Raw genomic sequence first — 23,732 nt, forward strand, 5'->3', positions numbered from 1 at the left:
ATCTCGAGCTCCCGATCCCGGATCTGGTTTGAGTTGAAAAGCACAGATACTGGCGAAATGCTCTGCCAGACTGGACCGCATTTGGTCTGGACTCTTTGGAGAGTCAAGAGACACAACAAACCCAATCTGCATTAGTTCATCGGACGTTCAGCGAATCCACAGTGGTTTAGAACAGCCATCGTACGAAGAGAATATTTGAGAGGAAGTAGCTGAAAGCGGGCCACAATAAACTAGAGTGTTGTTAATTTGTGAACGCAATCAATAACAAGAAGGCCAGGAGAGGAGGGAATTAAAGTGAGTGACAAGCAGAAAGAAATCTAAGCTTCCATGACGAGCTCAAAACAGGGCTTTGAAATGCTCCCAAGAGAGCTGGATATCAAGCCTGTGGGTGCTGTGGTTACTGCAGATCTAAGAGCTACGAACACTGTTTACTTCATTTCTATAACCTCCAGTGATGTGGCTCTTTGAAGCGAGCCTTTTCCGGCATCTTCCAACTCTTTCAACCCCTTTCGCTCTCCCATCTTACACGGCTTTCTGCATGTTATACATCAAGAACATGGCTTGATGTTGGGGGAGTGGGGTAAGACGTGTCATGTCGTAAATCTAGCAAATGGTATATGATTATTTTTTATAGAAAAAGCCAATTCTATTCTGCCTATGATTGAAAAAATTGACAAGCAATTTTCAATGCTAAAATAAAAAATAAAAATACAAAATCATATAGCATAACTTAATAAATATATAAAATATTTTGGTGAATTGCCAATATAACCATGCCAATAATTTACTAAAGATTAGTAAAAAAAAAAAAAAAAAAACATTTTAATAATTTATGTAATATGTATTATTATACGTTATAAATATCATACATTAACTATAAGTACAATTTCTCTGAAGAAAAATATCCTGAAATATACATCTGTATGTATTTTATAAAACATTTTAAAATATCAATATAAAAAAAATGCATTGAAACTGCATTATGCATTAGTACTATAAACATTTTTCCCTCTTTTCTAGTCTTATTTTGAAATGAAAATTTTTCATGTATTGACTCATCCCATTACTTTTCTGATATACAGTATACCATATTTCTATGGTTATAAGAAATATACGTTTTTTTTTTTTTTTAACATTTCTAGTTGATCGCAGACCAGTGCAGCTTTTGTCAACTACATCTATAACTGGTAAAAAATTATTACATTTCTAAAATAAACTATTTATTTCAGTTAATATTGTCGGTTGAATTAATAACACTATAACAACCACAACAACAAAAATAATTAAAATAGATTAAGGCTAAATAGGCTATGCCATAAAAAAATTAAGAAAATTGAAAATCAAACTGAAAAAAAGAAAATATGAAAATAAAAGCTAAATTTTTAAGTTTTATATAAGCTATAAGACTATTAGAAAATAACACTGAAATATAATATTGGTTTAATTTCTCATTTTAAGTAAAAAGTGGCACAGCCAACCCTACGCTTACGCTTCAGATTACAAGCATAAAGACTCATTATGCGGAGTAAAAAAGCATGAAAAAAATGCATGAGGAAAAACATTGGCCAGGTGTGTTAGGCCTTCAGGTATCTCCACCCTCAGCCTGTGGTGGTGGGAAGCTGACCTTTAATTCACAGTCCTGTGATCACTGCTCTACTGTGCGTTGAACGATAGCGGGTGTCTGGGCACAATGTGTCATAAAACCGGCTCCCCAAAGCATAAAGTCATTATCATCAAAGTATCTCTGCAGGGAAATTCTGCCCTCAGCAGGGAAGCCACTGGGACAGTTTCAAAGCCACTAGTTTATGTACATGACAGTGGACCCAAAAAACAGAAAACACAAGAATGAGAGCAAGAACGTCCCACACGGCCGAAGGCTAAACACTTAGCATAAGGAGGAGGAGAAAGACATGAGATGTAGCAGAACAAAGATGGGTGTAAACAACAAGGCTCTGTTCTGATTGAAGGGGTGGAGGGCCTGCATATGGGGCTGATGGGTATCAGATGGTGCAGCTCTGTAAAGGCAAAGGCTTTTTTTAAAAGCAAGTCAGCACACTTGGCGGCCATTTTGGATCTGGGTTACACCCTCGGGCAATTGTTTTCTAGTCATGCAAGCTCAGCTCCTATCTATCTGCATGAGGAGAGAGTGAAACCCAAGTATTTGCCAACTTGTTTTGCAATAACACACTGCAAAAAACGATTATTTATGAGTATTTTGGATCTAGTTAAAATATCAAAAAATGCTTGAAACGAGAAATTAAGCAATACTCCATTAGACAAGTTTTTTTCTTCTTCTTTTTTTTTTTTTTTTTTTTTTTGAGAGACTGGATCTTTAAAACAAACCCCTTTTTATATTCACTATATTCAATCAATGCCACCAGAAATGTATTGTAAAAAAACACCTAATAAAAATTAATTAAAAGGTATTTTTTCCAATGCATATCAATTTAAGAAGAAAAAACGTAGATAATAAATCCAGGGTGTTTAGCTCCAGTCAGGCTATTTTTCTGTATCATCCCTCTCAAGTGGATTTGTGTTCCGTAGCAAATGATCAGGTGATGTCCTTGCCAAAAAAAGCAAAACGATCTTCTAATTTTAAGGCATGATTTCCTTTCTCATAGTTGTAATGTTGAGCGCTGAGATTTCTACCATTTGTTACTCAACGACTCCTATGTCATACGATTTCTGGCACAGGCTAGCAGCTCAGGGATTTGCAACAGTACAGAGGACAAAAAAAAGTTTTGGAAAGCCCACAAAGAAAATGGCATTCCTTTCCTTTTTACAGTTTGAGCAGTCATGCTAACACACCATCTCTAACATACACAAGACAATAGAACTGTTGCAGCCCAATGTGTCCCTACAACCAAACAAGTTGCTCTTGATTCCCACAGCTTGCTATAAGTAGCCGATCTCTAGTCAGAGCTCCTCTCCACCAGTGCTTTGGAGTGTCAGTCTCACGACTGGCGTGTCTGTTAGCTCCCTCCTGGCCTGTTCGCGCTCGAGAGGTGATGAGTGGCAGAATCAAGGCTTTCATGTGTGAAGTACACTGCGCCTCTTGCTTTTCTTCCTGCGCTATTTCCATTCCTCAGTCTCTGCCTCGATTTACCTCTCTCTCTTTCCGTTTCCCTCTGAGTGTTGAGAATGGCTCTCGCCACCGCATTAGTGATGACGACCTTGTCGGGTGGATTTTTACCGCAGTTTTGTTTCACCTTTGCTCAGTGTTACCACTAAATTCTGATCTCTCGTCAGTCTTCAGATGTCTTGGAAAACAGAGTGGAACATTCAAGAACATTCCACAGAGACCTCAAGAAATAAAATAAAAAGCTGCCAACGCTAATTTGCCTGAGACAGTAATGTAGCATCTAATTCCAAGATGGTTCCTCTAAACACACAAATAGTTGTTAGGTCAAGCACAAGCAATTCGTAAGAAACATAACCGTTCCCTACAGAAAAACAGCCAGGTTTGTAGGTTTTAGCTGGTCTCCCATTTTAATATCTCCAAAATACATAACAGAACAAAAAAGCCAAACAAAACAAAAGAAGACCCAAAACTAAATTCAAAACTAAAATACCCCAAAAAAAAAAAAAAAAAAAAAAAAAAAAAAAACTGAAAGTGACAAAACAAGACTGAAAAAAAAGACAAAAAAGCCCAAACAAAAACTTCAAAGCAACACAAAACAAAACTAAACTCAAACAAAATGTACAAAAAAGAACAAAACAGGGCACCAGCTAAAACTAGCAAACCAGGTATGCCCACCCATCCCACTGAATCCCATTTCCTAAGGCCATCCTGTGTCAACTATAGCTTCCTAATGGATCCTGGATGTTGCACTGCAACCACTCAGTTATGGCAGGTTGAGAAAATGACATTTAGGATGAAAAAAGGCCTCCCCCCAGGGAAAGCAATATGTTCCCCCTCAATAAAAGCAGCATGGGCAAGGCCAGTGAGTCATAAAAGGCTCCTGTTTGACTCTTTTATATCTGCGTGTTTAAAAAGGACCATAAACCTGCGATTTGCCTGCAGCACTTTGGCTTTATTAACTCCAGTGTGTCGCCATCACCTGTCAGATCTTTTCATTTGCCTGCAAATGCGAACACAAGGAGATAGGCCAAAGAGAGTCTGCATGATGCAGGTGTGTGCCTGTTACATAAATCTTAATATAATGTGTTAGTTAAGGATGGGTCAAGTATGGTTAATTACCAAGGTTGACTAGCTTTACTAGATTTTTCTCTAGATTGTTCTGACATTTAGGAATCTCCTGTTGTAAAAAAAATAAAATAAATAAATAATAAAATAAAAAGCATGCAGATAAATCAACCTGCGATGCATATATATTCAGTCTTTCTTAACCGTGCACAAACTTACACGCAGAATAAAAAGAACACCAGTGCTTGTAAGAATACTTAGCAGCATGATCCCTAACTTGACAAACGTTATAAAATACTGTTCCACTATTGCACACTAAAGGTGTCACTCTGAGCTCTCTGCATTTGAGTGCTGATGTTTACAACCACACGAGAGCACATTGTGCCAAACATAAAAGGGGCTGTGAGACTTATAAACAGAAGACCTATGGCTTACAACCACTATTCGTAATGTGCGGCGCTCCGGCGTCAGTCTAATGGCACACATTGCACCTGTGGGGGAAACCCTTTTCTGAGCTTGCTTTGATGATTGCACAAAGTATGCGGCAGAATTTGTTCACCCTTTCTGAACTGAAGCATGCTGACTTGATGTACCTTTCCATTCTCTGACCTTTCTATTTTCTTTCCAACTCTCTCTTTCAATTTTTCCGTTGTATCTGTCTTTGATGAAGGCCGGTCAAGGTGGAGATTGGGAGACAGTGGGGCCTTCTGGTCACAGGGCATGCTGGGAGTCAGAGCATTTGGCGCTGCACTACGTGCAGTAAAAGGGAACAGACTCAACCACGCAGTAAAACAGGTATTTACTGGGCTTCATTATAATGTCATCTTTTCTCCCCCGCTGTCTCTCTCCATCCTGCTTCCCGGCGAAAGTCTTGATTTCTTCAGGCTGATGATATTTGATCAGCGGGAGAGGTGGGGTGGGGGGTACGTCTTGATGATTCAGTACATATTGCACGTCTGGGAACTCTGTTTCCGGGCGGAAAAAGTCTCAAATGCTGAAGAGATGTGGAGGCTTATAAAAACCCATCTCCAGTTTTATCAGACTAGAGAGATAAATGAAAAAGGATAGGGATAATTCACAAGAGGTTAAAGTCATGCTCTTGAGAGCCATTGATCAAAGACCTTCTCTTGCATTGCAATTCTCTGCACATTTGTTCATCTTATGGAAACTAACAGCTAATCTTAATTAACTAGACGTTGACAATTTTGATACTTGCCCATTAAAAAGTCACTACCAAGATTTAGCAAAGTAGTGAATAGCACGTTGCTATCAGGTGTATTATGTGGTTTCTAGAGTTTTCTGGTAGTTGTTAGTAGGCCCAATTTTAGTGTTGGGGTTGGTTACCAATGAGCAATTCAGAAATTAATTCAAAATTAATAAATACTGTAAAAAAAAAAAAAAAAAAAAAAGTATTATTATTGTTGCATAAATATTTTAATAAATATTTAGGTCAGTTAAAGTTTAGAACGTCTACTATTATGTGAAGTGACATTCAGCCAAGTATGGTGACCCATACTCAGAATTTGTGCTCTGCATTTAACCCATCCGAAATGCACACACACAGAGCAGTGAACACACACACACACACACACTGTGAGCACACACCTGGAGCAGTGGGCAGCCATTTAAGCTGCGGCGCCCAGGGAGCAGTTGGGGGTTCGATGCCTTGCTCAAGGGCACCTAAGTCGTGGTATTGAAGGTGGAGAGAGAACTGTACATGCACTCCCCCTACCCACAATTCCGTCCGGCCCGAGACTCGAACTCACAACCCTTCGATTGGGAGTCCAACCCTCTAACCATTAGGCCACGACTTCCCCAGACCCCCCTTCCCTCATTATTTATGAAGCACTGGTTTATTACAGATGAGCTTTGTACTCATTTTGCTAATATTTTTTAAAGATTTTTCTTTTGCAAGGATGGAAATATTATATAAGTTTCTGGAACATTCTGACAAACATTTTTTTTTTTACTAGTATGTGTGGGAATTGAACCCACAACCTTTTGCGCTGCTAACACAATATTCTACCACTAAGCCACAGGAACACTATTAGATTGGATTCTAAAGTTTTTAAAGTTTTTTTACACGAGCACTGTTTATGACTCACAAAAATGAATGTGATTTTCATATTAAGCATATCAAACTTAATAAAGAAATATTAAAAATAAAAGCAAAACAAAACATTTATAACAAAATTGTTTCACAGTGTTTTTCATTCCAAATCCATTATTGAATTTGAATTAAATTTCAAATGAGGTTGCAAAAAATACATTTGAATTTCAATTCTCAGAATTTCATATAAGCCTAATAAGTATTGTTCAAAAACAATGTAACAATTTTTAAGAAACTTAAGAATGAAAGTTGGTCCATTTTTTTTTTTTTTTGAAGGTTGAAGGTTTTATAGGACTTACAGACAAACAGATTGCTGAACATCTCATCAATGACCAAAATGCATTACCTGTGTTGTCTTTCTTAGCATTGCAGTTTAGGGAAAGTAATTTCCACTTCCTGCCATTCCAATTTCAGTTCAACTTCCTGCATGTTAAGGCCAATTCAGTTCAAGCACAAATGAATCTATGGGTTTGTTGGAAGTAACAGTGATGCTTGCCTAAGAAAGCACCACTAATTAGAGGACTGATTGGATCAAATCATGTGAAAGCAGCACAACGCCACCAGCAGAAAACTCAAAAAAACAGAATCAAGAGCCCTTCCTTTCTGACCATGTAACCTTCTCCAATGTCAACAGTTGCTATTCTGAAAGTGTTTGTGCAGCTCTGGTGCTCAACCACAACCGACCACCCCACATCCCACCTCAGGGATCCAATGGAAACCTTCTTCATTGATTGAAAAAGCCATTTTTAGTGCCGGGTCAGAGAGAGACGACTGCTCTGGTGTCCTGGACTAACCTCTCTCTCAGCTCACCCTAACCAACCGAATGTAGCGGGACCACCGTAACCATACCAAATCATCTACAACAATCGGTTTCCCTTCCAAACACGTCCAGTAGCGTGTGGAGACAGCTCGGGGTTCGCCTGATCTGGAGTCTAAGGGCCTCAAGGCCGGCTCGTGATGGGCCTGTGGGGGAAGGTGGTGGTTGAAGGTCTTGGCTGAAGGAAGCAGCTGTCGCCGCTTCCAGAAGAGGCCCACGATGCAGCCGCATCAGTGTGCTTCGAACGGGGGAGCTCAAGCCACAATGTGGGCTCGCGGCAACGTGACCCCACGGAGGATGCTGGGGCCCTGAAGTCAAAAATGAGTTCTCTTTGACCACAACACGTATTTGTGCGCACGCACACACTGACGCGCCAGTCGCTGGGTACCACAGGTTGAGGTCCAATAGCACATCAATCCTGCTGTCAGAAAAAGAGCATATGAACTCGAACGAAAACAAAGAACACATGACACAGAACAAGGAAAATGTGAAAACGGAGAATGATCGAAAGAACAAACCGACAGCCAGGAAAAACACCGAAAACCACAACAAAGGCAGGGCCGCTGTGGCATTGTTGTCCAGAGGTCTACGGCAAAAAGGAAAAACAGCCCCTCCATAAAAAGTGGGACTTTTTGCACTGAGATTCTCACAGACATTAACTGCTGATTCTGGCTTGCTATTCGAACCCCTCACTCTAGAAGGGCAGGAGTGGCCACCACAGACCACCATCCTGTCAAATCAGGACAAAAATAGTCAATATGATGAAAGTTACATAAGCCTGGATAAAGTAGTTTGTATTTGCAAATCAGCTTAAACTAAACATGCCGATACCTGGATTCCGTTGCCGACACTTCTGCTTCAATATTGTGGAGTCGTAAATTCAAAAATAGTTCCTGCGGCTGCACTGAACAACTGTGTCTTATTTCATCGTTCAATTATTCTGTCCTTTTCTCTTTTCCCGAACTCCAAAGCTCACAATGAGAGGAGGACACAAGGTCAGGATGTGCGTGAATGCGGTCTGGATGAGGGAAACATGAGATCGCTCTTTACCTGAGAAGAATCCCAGCAATTCTCAAATGAGGAACCGGAGCTGACATCCAAACTTATATAATCAGAAGACGGATCGCTCTGAGGAGACACATTTCTAGGCAGCGCAGAAGGAAAACCTTTAAACGCTGCACAAAAGATTGAGCTTTTGTGAATAACTCATGGTTTTGGGGGGACTTTGACCCTCTTAAAAGGTTGATGGGTCTCATTATGGGTTAAGTTTCAATGTTAAGACTATAACAGCCACTGCTCTAGTCAGATTTTAGTGGTTTTGTGTGTAAAACCCTTGCTTGAAATCCATTGCAAGGCAAGGGGATTCATCCTGCATTTCAATTAGACAACAACATATGAGTGAAGTCTGATCCGGAATGGACTCAAGAACTTTACATAACTGTGAATAAAGTTAATGAATGTCATGACTTTACCTTAATCTGTTGAGAACACTCGTTCATGTTATCCTCTCGCTTACGAGCCTCTTCCATCAACTGAGCATTCTTGCTCTTCTCCACCTGCTCTTTGTGCTTCAGATTGGCAACCTTCTTGGTTTGGTCTTTCATTTGCCTGTAAGGACACCAACAGATTTCAGTCAGACATTTACAGATGGGCATTGAGGTGGATGGATACAGGAAACATGAGGAGGGAGGAACTTGTGTGTCTGACAATTAAGTGTATAGCAACTTTTTAGGAACTAGCAATGCCAAAAGATCTGAAGAATTATTCTATGGCATCACTGTGAAGAACCTTTAAAGCACCTTTATTTTTAAGGGTGTATAATTATGAATGGGTCAAAACAAAACAAAAAAATCAAATAAAATATAATAAAATGGCATTATGTATAACTGATGAAATCAGGTCACAGTCTGATTGTATACATTTAAATATGAGTTTATATACATTTGAAAATGCAGCTATATTTAAAATATATTTTAATTAGAATAATGTATATTAAAAAGATAAAATGAAATACCAACTAATATAATCAGGCCACAAGTAGAATCAAAGACCTCTTCCTCAAAGAGTTTAAGAGTTTTATCTTCTTTTGTACACATACAAGCAGTCAAGTACAAACAGAAGGGTCAATGAGAAGAGCAAAAAGCAGTCTAGCTTATTATAAATGACAACAAAAGGGAGCAGGACTGATCTCCACAGATCAAGCTGTGCTGCAAATGAAAGGCAGTATGTCTGTATTTGAGCTCTGGGATTTTTCTCGTTATCCTTCTTTCCCTCCTCCATTTGCTGTGGCATGGAAACCCACAGAAACACAAAGCACTACCAAAAAGGCAGGAATAAATAAATTAAAAGAGCATTCAAGCCAGTTTCATTTCTGAGAAGTGTCGCACCAACAGGCCTAGATGCTGCGGTTGCTCTGCCCCAACGAGCGTCAGAGCGTAAGAGTATTCCTGTTTATGTGGCCGCCGCCGATGTATTGCGCACTGGCAGCATCGCGGCAGGGATCGGTTACGTTAACCATCTTGACTTGAACCAAAAAAGGGAAAATCTGCACGTCTACCCTGCAGAACAGATGCACCACAGACAATGCCAACACCAATGTCTTTAAATGAGTAATAACACAGCGTTGTGGAAAGACCTCCATCGCCCCCCCCCCTTGACACCACAGAGCATTGCCCAAGACACACAATACAGGAAGGTAATTGAAGAGTTATTATGAGGACTTATGGAATATGACAAACCACATCAACATGTGCCAGGAAAGCAGCACCAAGGTACTTTGGTTGGTGCTTTGGAGCTTTCAGAGCGAGTTCACTGAAGCAAGGTGACGTTGAACAAGGCTTGGAGAAATCAGGCCAAGCCACTGCGCCACTAGAACCTGATCGTTCTTCTGGATGAGCTGTCCTGAGCACAGTGGAGTCTCTGTGTGGAAGTACCAGAAGAAAGCCGCAGTCTTCTGGCTCCAGTTGCAGATACAACTTCGATACAACAAGCTAACAACTGCCATAGAAAGGTTTAGAGATCTGGTTAGTCTGGTGACAATCTGCTAGTAAAGGAGCGACTTGTTTGGGCAATTATCTGTCTTTTCAAAAGGTTCCCAAGGTTTTCTTTTCTCTTGGACATGAGGATCCCGAGACGTGTTGACAGAGTGTAGGCGACGAAGAGGCGAAGTCTACTACCATTTCATCCAATGTTGTATCCAATATTTGCTATAAATTACATTTCTGCGAACACAAACCAAAATCGGTTCTTGAGGCTAACAAAAACACAGTAAGTCATTGAATCTATTGCACCGTTAGGGTGTAAATAACTAAAACCAGCATGCTACTAACTTGACCACAGTGCGGATTTACCAATAAGCAGCGGTGTAGCATGACAAATGGCTCCATCGCTGTAATTTTCATCAGCAGAGTGAACTTTGTCCTCTCTCTCGAATGTTGCATTGGGAAATCGGATTTAGTTTGGTGAATCAGTTCATTCACATGGTTCATGTAAATAAACGATTCACTGATTAAATAAACGATTCACTGATTTATTTAAACAATTCGCTGATTTAAACAAACATTTCGCTGATTCATTTAAATGATTCACCAATTCATTTAAAACCGAAATATTTATTTAAACAATGTTTCGGCTATGTTATATAAACGCATTTTCTAGTTTTATTAGTTAGTTCTGGAGTCTCATCCCAGATGAATGGGCTAACTACAGAATTAAGGAGTACCATCTGACAAGATTTTTTTTTTCTCAAAAAATAAATTTTTAGTTAACTAGCACTACTATTACTCTAAGCGTACCTTGGCTGTAGTGTAACTATTTTATGAGCGTCTTAACAAGTTGCAGTTCCAAAGTAGTTTCCTCAACACTGCTAATTTGATGGCTATAAAAAAAAATCTAATAAAAGCGCTGCAAATAAATTTCATGTCCATTCTGGAAACATCAGGCAAATTGCACTGTGCTGTCAAAAAACCATCTTGAAGATAACATGACCATATAACAAAGCAAAAAGAAAGACTTTGTGTGTGTGCTCCAGGGAGTTTGTGTAACAGGTCATAAATATACTGGAATGTTCCTATTTGGTGTTTCCAGAAGAGGCCAAGCCATCTGCTTGGCTCTGCTACACTTGCAATAAGCAGCTGATGTTTTTTATGCATTGCGCGCCAGCCTTTATTCAGGGTTTTGATTATATGTTTATATGTCTCCATTTGAGCTCTGATGTGATGGGAAAGGTAACCCCATTTCACAGAGTTCATGGAGGAAACACTTCTACAACAATAAAGAAGAATGGCAACAACTAATTCAGATGCAATTCGCCAGTCATTCTGGTATTTTTGATATGCTGTGATAAAAGCGTACGATGGCGCAGGTACAGTGTATAACAAAAGTGATTGGTAAACCTTGTTGACAGAGAGGCTTTGTTAGGCGCATTTTACTAGCATGCATGCCAATATTTTCAGTGAGCTCCACTATGCTCCACTAAGTGATGGTGACAGTCTAATCTAGCCCATCCTGTCAGGATAAGTCAAATACTGATTTCAAAGATTCCTTAAATAGACCCAAAATATAGCTCTGCTTTACATTTACCAGTGTAACAGTGAACCACACAACACCCAACTGCATTCACATGAAAAGGAATATTCAGAAGATGGACTCATAATGTAACAGTCACCTAGATTGCAAATATTGATATTTCTAAAAAATATTCATGTCTGTATCAACATGAATTTGGGGTCATCACTCAAGATAAATTATGAAACCTGTGAAAATGTACTTATATTAATTTTAATGTAACCTTTATACACATTTTATGTAAAATTTTACATTAGATTTCTGTCAAATAAATGCTGTTCTTTTGATCTTTCTATTCATGTTTTTTTTTTTTAAAGTCAACTTTGATAATAATAAGTAATGTTTCTTGAGCATTAAATCAGCATCAGCATTTCTGAAGGATCCTGTGACACTGAAGACTGGAGTAATGCTGAAGAAAATTCAGCTTTGCATCTCAGGAATAAATTACATTTAAAATATACTCAAATAGAAAACCATTACTTTAAATGGTGATAATATGTTCATAATATTACTGCATTTACTATATTTTTGATCAAATAAATGCAGCCTTTGTGAGTATAAGAGTCTTCTTTTTAAACATGGACTATAAATAATTTACTGACCTAAGGCTTTTGAACGGTAGTGTAAGAAGGAATAAATATAAGAGATATTTTAAGAGAACATCTCACTCTTATGCTAACACACAGGAAACACAAACCTAAATGGAAACATCTCTGCATAGTGAGCACAGCTACGTAAGTGTTCAAGGGCAGAAACCCCATTTAAAGGCCTTTACCTCAATTTTTCCAATGCCAACATTTTCCTTTCCTCTAAATAAAGCTCTGGATCACATACATAACCCTGTCATCTTCCTCCTCTCTGTACTGAGCTTTATGTTGCATTAGTGGCCATATTATCAATACTAGGAAAACTGTACTATATTTGAGTGTTAGTGCGGCTTCAGGCAACGAGAGAAGCAACATTAACATGAGTGGAAAAAATGAAAAACAGGTAAACAGTTCTATGACAGGGCGGGAGAGAGAGCAAATAATCTTTGAGCTTGTCTAGAGGAAAAACACACTTATTATACATCAAAACATTACATATAAATCCAAACAAAACACACAGGTGAAAATGCGTTCAGAAGAGAATTTCTGCACTTCAGTCTAACCTAATGCTTTTTAATGAATCTTATTTTCATGGAGCTGAAACCCTTGAATATTATCACAAATATTAATTCATTATTTTGGTCCAGATCTTACAATTAATAATTCATATGCAAGACAGCTCCAGGCAATGTTTACAGGGTGAGGCTTGAAAGCACTTTGAAATTCTCGAGATATCGGCTGAAGCGTGTGAGCAAACATCAGAAAGTTTGCTAACTTTTGGCTATAAAGATCTTCTAAACTTCTGCATAATAAAGTCTTTCAAACAGGCATCTAGTAAACACCTCTCAAAACACAAAAACCAAGTCCTTTTCACATTTGCGCTCAAGGGAAGGACAAGTCGCCATGATGAGTTAAAAGTGAACACTGTTGAATGACCGCCACCGCAAGGTCGAGCTAGGAAAACAAAATGCGCAAGCCCTCAAAATGACTCCTTGTAAAACGTTCGCTCTTTCAACATTTCCTTTCTCAAAATAATATGAACCTACATTTCTAAACAATTACGTTTTGTGGTCACTTAACTGGAGAAATGAGGCCCGGCGGGCATTAAAACAAACGTTATTCCAAAGTTCAATCGCACCTGACACTTAATAACATAAAACAAGACCCAATGGTAAAATTGGGTGCGATTTTGAGATGAATGCACAAGGAAATCAATGTTGAGGAAATAAATCCATCACGCTGTTATAAGGAATTCTGGGTAGAAAACAGAAATGTGTCTTATGTTACGAAGCCAACCTGCGTTTATGAGCGGGCTGCGCAACGCAGAAGGCTGGAGATGGTTACCACGCCGTGTTTTTATCCAAGACTTTTGGGCCCACTTTTTGATGTCATTTTTCTTGTTCCTTTCAACCGTGCTGACAGAACTGCACATAAGTGTGCCCACACTAACAGTCCAGGAAGGGATAAACAGCAAAAAGGTTGAGTAAGGACAAAAACCTTTCTGTTTATTGCAAGCCCGACCTGTTTGACCGGCAGAGAACGGAGTGGAACGCCATCAAAGACTGTTTGAGAGTGTGTTTACTTCATCCCTCATCCCTCTCAAAGTCATCCTTTAATGTCAATTGTGTCTTTATATTGGCCAGATATCTCCTTCCTGGCGTTCAGGATATGTTCGTGAGCTCAGGACTAATAAAAGACAGGAAATGTGGGTTCTGCGCAGACTGTGGCCATTTCTCTAGCAGCAGGTGGAGCAGAGCTGGCTTGATAGCAGGGCTCATTTTCACAGTTCTGTCTGCGGTGAGCGCAAACTTTTCGAGTCTAATAGACTTTGGCTTCTAAGGAGGTTTTGTGGCCAAGTGCATGGCGGGGTGTCCCCGCGTCTCTTACGTACCGTCCTGCGTGGAGCGGATGATTCTCTCCGGCCCTCGACTAATCTAGATAATCATGCGGTCGGCCCTGAGGCCAGGCCAGTCAAAGCTAACTGGAAAGCACACAGAGACAACAGACAGGCGGACGTGTTCCCCGAGCCGGCCGGATCGTATGCACTCATCGACAGGCCCAGAGAAGCAGACCTCCCTGTCTGTGCGGGATTGTGGCCTTCACCTGCCGAGCGGCAGACCAGCGCAGCAGAACAGTCTCGCCAAAATAATGAGACAAAACCCAGAAATACAGCCTTCTACCTCTCCAGAATGAGTAACGGTGACTTCAATTACACAAACAGAGAATGTGGGAGAGAGAGGAAAAACAGAGGGAGGAATGACAAAATATATTACGAAACATATTACAAAGACAATATATATTAAAAACTCCTTAAATAACATACTGCATGCTAACCTTAATTAAAACTGATTGCGCTTATAAAACACTAAAGAAAAAAAAAATTAAATAATGTGCACAAATAAATTGTCAAAAATAAATGTAATAAAAAATATATAATAAAGTACAAAAAAAATGTATGGCATAAAAACTAATGGAAAAAAAAGAAACAATTAAAAAGAAAACACTAAAGATTATTTTAATATAGGACATAAATCAGCCAAACAAGACTTTCTGTCATTGACAAAACAAATACTAAAGGGAAAAAAGGAATAATAAATAAAATACAAAAAAATAATAATAATTAAAAAGTTGATTTTTAAATATTGTATAAAATGCATTGCATAGTATGCATGGTTATAAAGAAAGAAAACTACCTGTTTATATCATAGGCAAAACAAATGTGCAAAGAGCCATAGCGATTAAGAGATAAGTAAGAGATAAAAAGAAATACAGTTATAGAGACAAAAGAAAGAAGAATGAAAATCTGAAAATAATTATACGTAGAATGAAAGAGAAAAAGAGTGAGACAGAAAAAAAAAAAAAAAAAAAAGAGAAAGAGTAGACAGGAAGCGTTCATACTTCAGGGAACGATGCACGATGATCATATTTATTGTCAAGCATTTGTAGACTAAATCAAGAAGCCCTGGAGCTCAGCAGCAAAAGCGTAACACTGGGGAAAATTCATTTGAGGGTGACATGGATTCCTTTTCATTACGCTGCGCCCCTTCATCTGGGGGAGATATCAAATCGGCCTGTTTGTTGTGTAGCTGAGTTCCAGAGAATAAATCAAAAAAGCCACAAAACAAAGAGGAGGAGAAAAAGGATGAGCGAGGAAGAGATCGAGAGAGAGAGAGAGAGAGAATGACAGTTCTGTCAAGCGCTCCCGAAACATTCGGCTTGTTTTCTAGTGGAGTAACAAGAGCGGAAAAAATAAAACAGCTTGACAAGTCTCTGTTCCAGACCAAACTAAAAAGAGATGCAAATAATAACCATGATAAACAAGCCGAGCGCAGAGATCCTGGCTGTAGCGGGACAGGTCCATATCGACGGTGCGCTGGCAGAAGAGGCAAGCTTTTCAACACCGCTCGGGAGAAAATGACTGATGGAGATTCTTTACGCTCCAATTAGAAGTTCTGCAAGGGCTCTCCCACGTTCTTTTCCCACATCCTTTCTATCTGTCATCCGCATACAGCTGAAGCTCTGGTGAGTCCTTCTTTTCTTCTTCTGAACTCGTCTCAGCAGACCTCACAGGTAAGCTAGCCTGCATTAATAAGACAAGTTCTTCTGTTTGTAGTGCCTGCTTGACCTTCCCAGGTTTCCTCATTCCTTCTTTTGAAACTTTAATCAATTCAGGTCAGAGCAGTTTCTCTTTTTTCCATAGAAACTTTAGAAGCAAGTCCAAAGGGAGTGATGGAGGCAACAAGAGCAAATTGGGGTTAAGTGCATCGCCCAAGGGCACCACCACACCACAATCAACCACTGAATTATCCCCCCCCCCATCTAGCGGATACAGTCCCCCCCCCCCCCCCCATCAGCCCCTCAGAAACACAGGTCCCGGATCATTCGAACCATCCTTAAAATGATTTACAGAGCAGGCCCTGGTAAAGCAGCATATAGTTTATGTAGGTTACAACCTAAAGAAGTTGATTTGCAGTTGTAAGGAAGTGCAGGGGAGGAAAGTAGGCATACTGACCTTGAAAGCAGACTGGGAAGTAGACAGCATTCCAGTGAAAAGAAATGCAGAAGAAGAAAGAGAGAAAAATACACCTAGATTGAGCTGGGTTAACTTGGAAAGTTAAGACAAGACGTCCCCTTGGAACTATAAGGTTTTATCTGACATTTTGTCAAAATTTGAGTTATTCCCATATTGTTATTCTGTGACAACTTACTTACATTATGTGATAGATCTTTTTTTATTTTGTATACATTATGGGATTTTTATTTAAAAAACAACAAGGTTCTATCTACACAGTCGAATGGAATGTGAAAACTTTGAAGCTAAATATCTCAAAACTACTCGGAATGCAGATAAAACCTTATAATTCCAAGGGTATGAAGAGTTAACAGTGCATGAGCCAGCGCATGTAAACTTGCTGATAAATGCATAGTGATAGGAAAAATACATAAAAAATTAAAATCACAAAGATGGAAGTAGAACCTGACAATTTGACATGCAATCTCACATGCTTCTTCCTTAAAGTAAATGAAACCCATATGCATCTTTATAAGGCTGTGAAAAGTGATTATATGTATATACATCTATTTATTCACAATTATACATAAAATTTGCAAAGAAGAGTATAAAATGGGCTTAAAAATTTAATTAATTAAAAACGACAAAAACTTTTTTTACAAACTACTATAAAAGGAACATTTGCAATAAGAATATTCAATTTGTCAATTAAATTTAATAGTCAATTTGTCAGAATATTGACAGTGTTTAGCATATATATATATATATATATATATATATAATAGTAAAACTTATAATAATAATAAAGTATAAAGTATAAATTCTAAACAATCCTATTGAATAATAGATTTTTTGTAATAAATTATCACTAAATTATATTATTATTAAATGTTTTTAATCTTTGGTTACATACCTGTTTTATTACAAAATATACAAGTGGGTGAAGATGTAGATGTTCTGCGAGTGTTTTTTATGGCTTATGTTTCGATATTAAAATAACAGTCAAAAAATGCACTAAAGTAATTTAGTCCTTAAACATTTCCATAGAATGCACCGCATCTTTTCTGAAACTCAAAGACTCTGCTTCACTATCCTTACAAATAGTACTTCAGTTATGCTTTTTTCCATTTGTTTTACCTCTATTTCTTTGCTTCTTGTCTCTTCTAGCTCACCCTCCCATTTTAACTCAGTCTCAAACAGTTAGCCTTACAATCCTCCATAATTACCTGAATATTTACCGCTACCGAATTTATGAAATAAATACCCCAATGCCCCAATTCTCCCTCTGCCATTTTTCAGAGACTTTGAAGGCATTTTCGAACAAGGCCTGCCTCCGCACTGATCTGCAACAAGAGGAGCTTTGGCTTCTCCATCGCTGCGCGAGAAAGGTAATCCTGACTCTGAACAGATCGCGTCGCTTCTACCTGCCACTCGCATCTTGATTAAAGACACAGGCGCTAACAGAAGACGATCTGTCTGAACAACTCTCCGTCACAACCACATCAAGAGTGCTGGAAAACTAAGAAACTGGGAGAACAATGGGAGGTTTTTGAGAACCGAACTCCCCTGTGTATTTCGAGAACATCACTCGACTCTGAGCGGTAATTAGCTCGGAGCGCCACGGTTAGCGATTGCGGCTGGTGTTTATTTCAGAAATCGTCTCTCGGTTGACATGAATGATGCATCGAGCCAAGCATATGGAGTTTGTTTTAGTCTAATCCTCTCCCGACGCAGATCTGTTAAGAAAGCGTGAGATATTCAGTGCGCGTCAGATGAATATTTATGAATCAACAGAAATCCACCTAAAAACGCTTCTTGCATCCAACGGCGAGAGCAAATAAATGGCCCTGTCAGGATTCCAACTACAACACAGCTTTGAAAGGCCTGACGGGGGCTGAAAGGGAGTAGTACACGACTGTCAATGCACAACATCAACATCTGTGACCTCCACAACTCTTCACCTCCAGGCCAGACTCTTGTCTGTTTACACTCAAGCCCGATTTCAATTATTCATCTGCTTTATTTATTTATGAAAGCCAAGATGAGAGGAGGTCTATCTCTGCCTTCCATTAATTAGTCCAATTAAACTGGCCAAAAACACAGATGTTTACACCACCGACATAAAGTGCAACATGTCCTGGGAGGAGTACACATGCAGTTGAAGGTGTCCAATCCATAAAGTTGCAGCTCTTATTCTCCATGAACACAGAACATGCACTGCTTTTCAAATGTTTGGGATCAGTAAGATTTTTTATGTCTTTAATGGAGTCTCTTATGCTCATCAAGGCTGTATTTATTTGATAAAAAAATGCAGAAATAAACAGAAATACTGTGAAATATTATTGCAATTTCTTATATTGGTTTTCTATTTTAACAATCAATTTCTGTGACACTTTTCTGTATAGATGCAGCCTTGATGAGCATAAGAAAAGATTTCTATTTTTTATTTTACCGATCCCAAACTTTTGAATGGTAGTGTACTTCAGGAACAGAGCAATGTGTTGGAGATTAGGACTGAATCTATGCTTGCAATGAATCTACCAGACAAAGTCAGAATCCCATAATGCTTTGGGATGAGCGCTGAAGTTCTCAGTTCTGGTCTAACGCCAAAATAAATGGAGGATAAGAGATGATTGAGTGGGTGAGAATGACAGCTAACAAAGAACACAAACAGAAGACACCCTCGTCTTCATCCTTGTCCCAAACAGCTCTTTTAGCTCTCGCTCCAGAACCAAAAAAATTTGAGAGGACAGAGGACTAATGTGCACCCAGTTGAAGTATACAATGATAAGGACACCATACAGTCTTAAATACAAAAACTAGATACAAAAAAAACTGAACTTGAACTGAATTGGTGACTTGTCTGTTAGTAGCGATACAGTATATAGAAATAGGTACATGTACACTAGGGTTTTCAATACAAGGGAAATTTTTACTGACGCTGTAAAAAGGCTGATATTGTTGCTTTTATTTTAGCAAGCAATCATGCATCCTGCAGTGGAAACATGGCAGATGGAGAATGGAAAATAAACTGTGGCTTGCATAAATGAAAAATGTATAAAAATATTGGGCTAAATACAAGATAAACTGAAAATGGAACTGAAGTTCACATGCGTAGCAACAAACGTGGTGAAACAGACACAGAGTATCCGCTCATTTGGGGGTTTTATCCCCAAAAGTGACCTAAATCTGACCAAAGCTTACTCTGCAGAGATCTTCAGTATGATAAAGTTCATGAATGAAATAAATTATGTTTAAATGTAAAAATTATTTGTAGAAGTCTATGTTGTCTTCATTAAGAGTAAACGTGTCAGTATGTCTACCTCTCCAGCTCGCTGATCTTGCGATCCTTGTCGTTCTTCTCATTCTCCATCTCTCGGAGGATTTCCAAGAGCCGGTCCACCTCGGCCTGTGCCTTCCCAGCATCCTCTTTGTAACGCACCACCTCCTGCTCAAGTGAGGCAATGCGCTCCGACAGTCCTGCATTTGTCTGAGCCTCAACTGCAATTGACTGAGCCTGTAGGGGCCAAAAAAAGAGTCTCAGGGGACAAGCACAACAAAGTCTGGATTTTTTCAAATGTACAATAATATAATTAGAAATTAAAATAATAATACATTCATTAATGTAAATAAATTAATCAATAAAGATAGTAATACTAAATTAATAAAGATAATAAAATTGTAAAAATAATAATAATAATAATAATAATGTACTGTAAAATGTATTTTAATAAAACATTTCCTTTTATTAAAATACATTTTACAGTACATTTTAATTTAATTGTATTTTATTTTATTTTTTAAACTGATGCAGATTGCGGTATCTAGAAAGGATTCATTTTTTGAGTTGAGACATAATTTGTCATGTTTGCCAGTAAGATGACTGACAAAATAAAATAAAATAAAATTGCTGATACAGATAGTAATGTCTAGAAAGCATTCATTTTTCATCGAGTTGAGACACATTTTGTCATGTGATTTTGTGATTGACACCACCAAGGGAACACAATAAAATGAAATGAAAAGTGAGTTAATTTTAAAAAATGTAGATAAAATGAATATTTACAATAAATTAGTGTTGTCTGAGATAAATTGTTGCCAAATATTTAATGTATTATTTAAATCACATTGAATTTGGTGAAAACAGGTCTTACACCCCAGAAAAAGTCTCAAAGAAGATTTATAATGTCCTCTGAAAAGTTTCACAAGCTTTGGGTTTTTAGCAGGTCTGTGCTGTGAATGGCCAGAAGACATGAGGCTCCTCTGACTTCAGCCCTCCAAAGACAAGCTGTCAGCAGTCAGACCACTGTCATGGGTACATCAGTGTGTGTGTGTCTCTGTGGGCTGCTTTGAGATCTCAGACACTCGCCTCACACCTGCAGGCTGTGTGTAAGCTCCCCATGACATCACAACAGGATACACTCTCATTCCAGGGACACATGGAAACACAATCATGCTGAAGTCATCAAATAATTAGTGACATTACGGCCATCTAACGTGCCGGGTCCAGGGCCTCCTCTAATGAAAAGTAAATCAGTTCATTTCCCTGGACAATTAAAGGAGTCAGCCGTAATGTTTCTTTCATAAAAGTCCTCTAAAAGAACACAGGTGTCTTCCTGCTGCTGTGAAAACACAAACACGCTGCAGGCTTTACAAGCTGAGGACACAAGAGCTCTGTGTCATTTACACCATGACTACATGAGCATACCACATCTGAACGCAGAGGACATTCAAAGATAGCTTCAATGTGTCCAAAATATGGTTACAAAACTAACCAGGCATGAAAAGAGATTAAAAAACCTTTTCCTCACTAGAAACCTGCTACAGTGCTGGTATAAAAAATACAGCAAAGTGTCTGGCATCCGAGGTCACTTCAGACTGGCACTGTGTGAAAGAGGACTGTTCTGGTTTATTGGGGATAATATTTGAAGGTGACGCTAATTAGCTTTATTAAAGTCTCGGCCTGAGGTTGAGTAGGTTTCCACTCTGACCGCCAAGAGCTTGTCATCTGTGGACGGGCCGGCTGGTGCATGAGAGTGCGTGTAAAAGGTCTGGCAGAGAACTGAAAGTTTGTATACCAAAACATATGATACACACATTTAACGTGCAATTAGCATCAAGAATGTGTCAGAAAGAGGGCGGAGCAACAAAAAGAAATCTGTCAGTACAAGGCACTTTCCATGAATATGGTCTACAACCTTAAAATGATGTAATTATTTATTTTCTTTTTTAACATATAGTCAGTGAAAGGAGGTGCTTAACAGTCAGAAAATGGTAACAAAAATATACAACTAAAAATTAAATATAATTTGAGCGGTTTATTTTCTATTCATTTTCTTCAAAAAGAGGTTCACAACTTTTTCCAACCTGGTTACTAAAATTTGGAGCATAAATACAGTTTAATAAAAAGAAAAAATTAAAATCCTTTTTGACTTATTTTCTAAGAACTAAATATGAAAATTAAATAGACAAAATGTAATAATAAAATAATTAACTTAACTTAAACTATTATCTAGAAAGGATTCATTTTTCATATTTCACTGAGACTAAACAATAGATAAAATAAAATACAAATCTGTGCGAGTTTCCAGGGACAAACATAGTCTCTTATTTAAAAAAATAAGAATGAATGAATAATAATAAAAATAAAAATCTGAGAGTGTTTCAAGGAACAAACAGCCTTTATGTTTAAAAAAGAAAAATAATTAATGAATTAAATTAAATTAAAGTAGCTAGTTCGGGACAAATGCTGGTTTAATAGACGTATATATTATAAAATAAGTTATAATTTAAATTATAAAATATATTTTTTATTAAAATAATGGGGAATGTTAAAGTTTGATAAATGCAGTCAACATTCAAAAAGTGTGTGAAAATAGATTATTTTCTTTTAATACAATAAATGTCAAAACAGCAACTTTGATGGATGGTAGAATTGGTAGATGCATCATTTGAATATATCTAACAATTAAATGAGAGATATAGATATTGATGTGTTTAAAACAAAGTGTACCGTATTCTTGGAATGTGCTACATTCATCTGATCACATGAAAAGCATGTGTACAGGACCTCTGACAAACCCCTACACAATACAGACACGGATCTGTACTTTGAACATCAGAAAAAAGAAAAGAAAAAGTGACCGCGAGACAGACAGACTGGGTAGGAAATAACTAGCATTTGTACAGTTATTAGCGGGTGTCTGTTTGTAAGCTCCTTGAAGTTTCTTGGTATTGGAAAGCCAGAGCAGGCAATCCATTCGGCACAATGTTTCAAAGGAACAACTAGTGTCCCAGAGTGCTACCAGGGGCTTGTGGGAAATGCGGTTTAATCATTTTGTTTAATAATGTGTTTGTGCCTGTCCCTGTTCTGCAGAGCAAAATAAAAGAGCGTCTGTGTGAAAACAGCACACATTTGCAGTGTTTATATGCATTTATGCTGACTTTCTTGACCTATAAACGTTCTTGAGAGAAAACACCTCGGTGTTGAATGATATAAAAGCACAGCAGGGTATATAAAAGAGAGTTTTATTGTGCGTCCATATGAAGTAGTTGAGGAAGTGCATTGGGGGAGTCTTGGCTGGTTTGAGTAATGTAAACCGTTGGATGTCTTGGTGGCATGTCTGTTCTCATTTCGTGAGCCGCGCTGACACCTCCATCTTCATACACTCCTGATGGTCATGCGGGGACAATCCAGGCCTCCGCCCCCCTTCTGTCTCATCCAATCACAGCAGACGCCCACCGAGCTGTCAGCGGGTTTTCACTTGCACTGCTTTTATATGCGAACACAGACGCACACACGCTGCCAGAGAATTCATTACTCTTGGAACGAACGATGGGACCCAGATCTTCTCATCGAGCCATGCGAAGAGCTCCGAATGTGCGTATGGAGGTGACCGGTTCATACGAGAGCTCAGAATCACCATTCAGAACTAAACGTACTTGCACAGATTTCATTGCAGTCTGAAAAACTAATAACCACAATCGCCTACAAACACAGAAGCACACAGACTATGAACACTTAAGCACATGAATAGTCAAAGAAATGATCGAATTCAAGATGTCATCATTTACTCAGTCATGTTGTTCCAAACTTGTATGACTCAAAAGGAGACATTTTGCGTTTATGCTGCTCTTTTCCACAGACAAAAGACGGACTTTCAAGCTTAAAAATGCAAAAAAAAAAAAAAAACTATAAAAATCATTATAAATGCCATTAGAGTTTAATTTTTGAACTGGAGTAAATATGTTGTTGTTTGCTTTTTTGTTACTTTTTGTTTTTTACATGAAAATGGAGAAATTACATAAAATTAATAGGTATATCACAATACTTCCTTGAATTCTTAATTCACTATAAATATATATTTACTTAAACAAGAAACTAAAACATTAAACAAAATGTATTTCAAACTACAGCACTCAATATCTGAATAGTTTTAATTCAATCAATAAAAATTGATTTATAGACTATAATAACTCAAATATTAATAAGA

At 38.2% G+C, this 23,732-nt stretch overlaps 1 protein-coding gene across 8 annotated transcripts in view; it reads right to left on the minus strand.

The window, feature by feature from the left end:
* The window catches only part of LOC127956808 (ELKS/Rab6-interacting/CAST family member 1), a 191,761-nt gene that overhangs the window by 113,242 nt on the left and 54,787 nt on the right, over window positions 1-23,732 (minus strand). For all 8 annotated transcript variants that reach the window (XM_052555019.1, XM_052555018.1, XM_052555023.1 and 5 more), the window contains 2 exons: window positions 19,563-19,756; window positions 8,547-8,682 (listed from right to left, as the gene is read on the minus strand). In XM_052555019.1, the coding sequence (XP_052410979.1) occupies window positions 8,547-8,682; window positions 19,563-19,756 (330 nt within the window). The remainder of the gene's footprint in view (window positions 1-8,546; window positions 8,683-19,562; window positions 19,757-23,732) is intronic.

Source organism: Carassius gibelio, chromosome B4, assembly GCF_023724105.1.
Source record: "Carassius gibelio isolate Cgi1373 ecotype wild population from Czech Republic chromosome B4, carGib1.2-hapl.c, whole genome shotgun sequence".
Classification (NCBI taxonomy): domain Eukaryota; kingdom Metazoa; phylum Chordata; class Actinopteri; order Cypriniformes; family Cyprinidae; genus Carassius; species Carassius gibelio.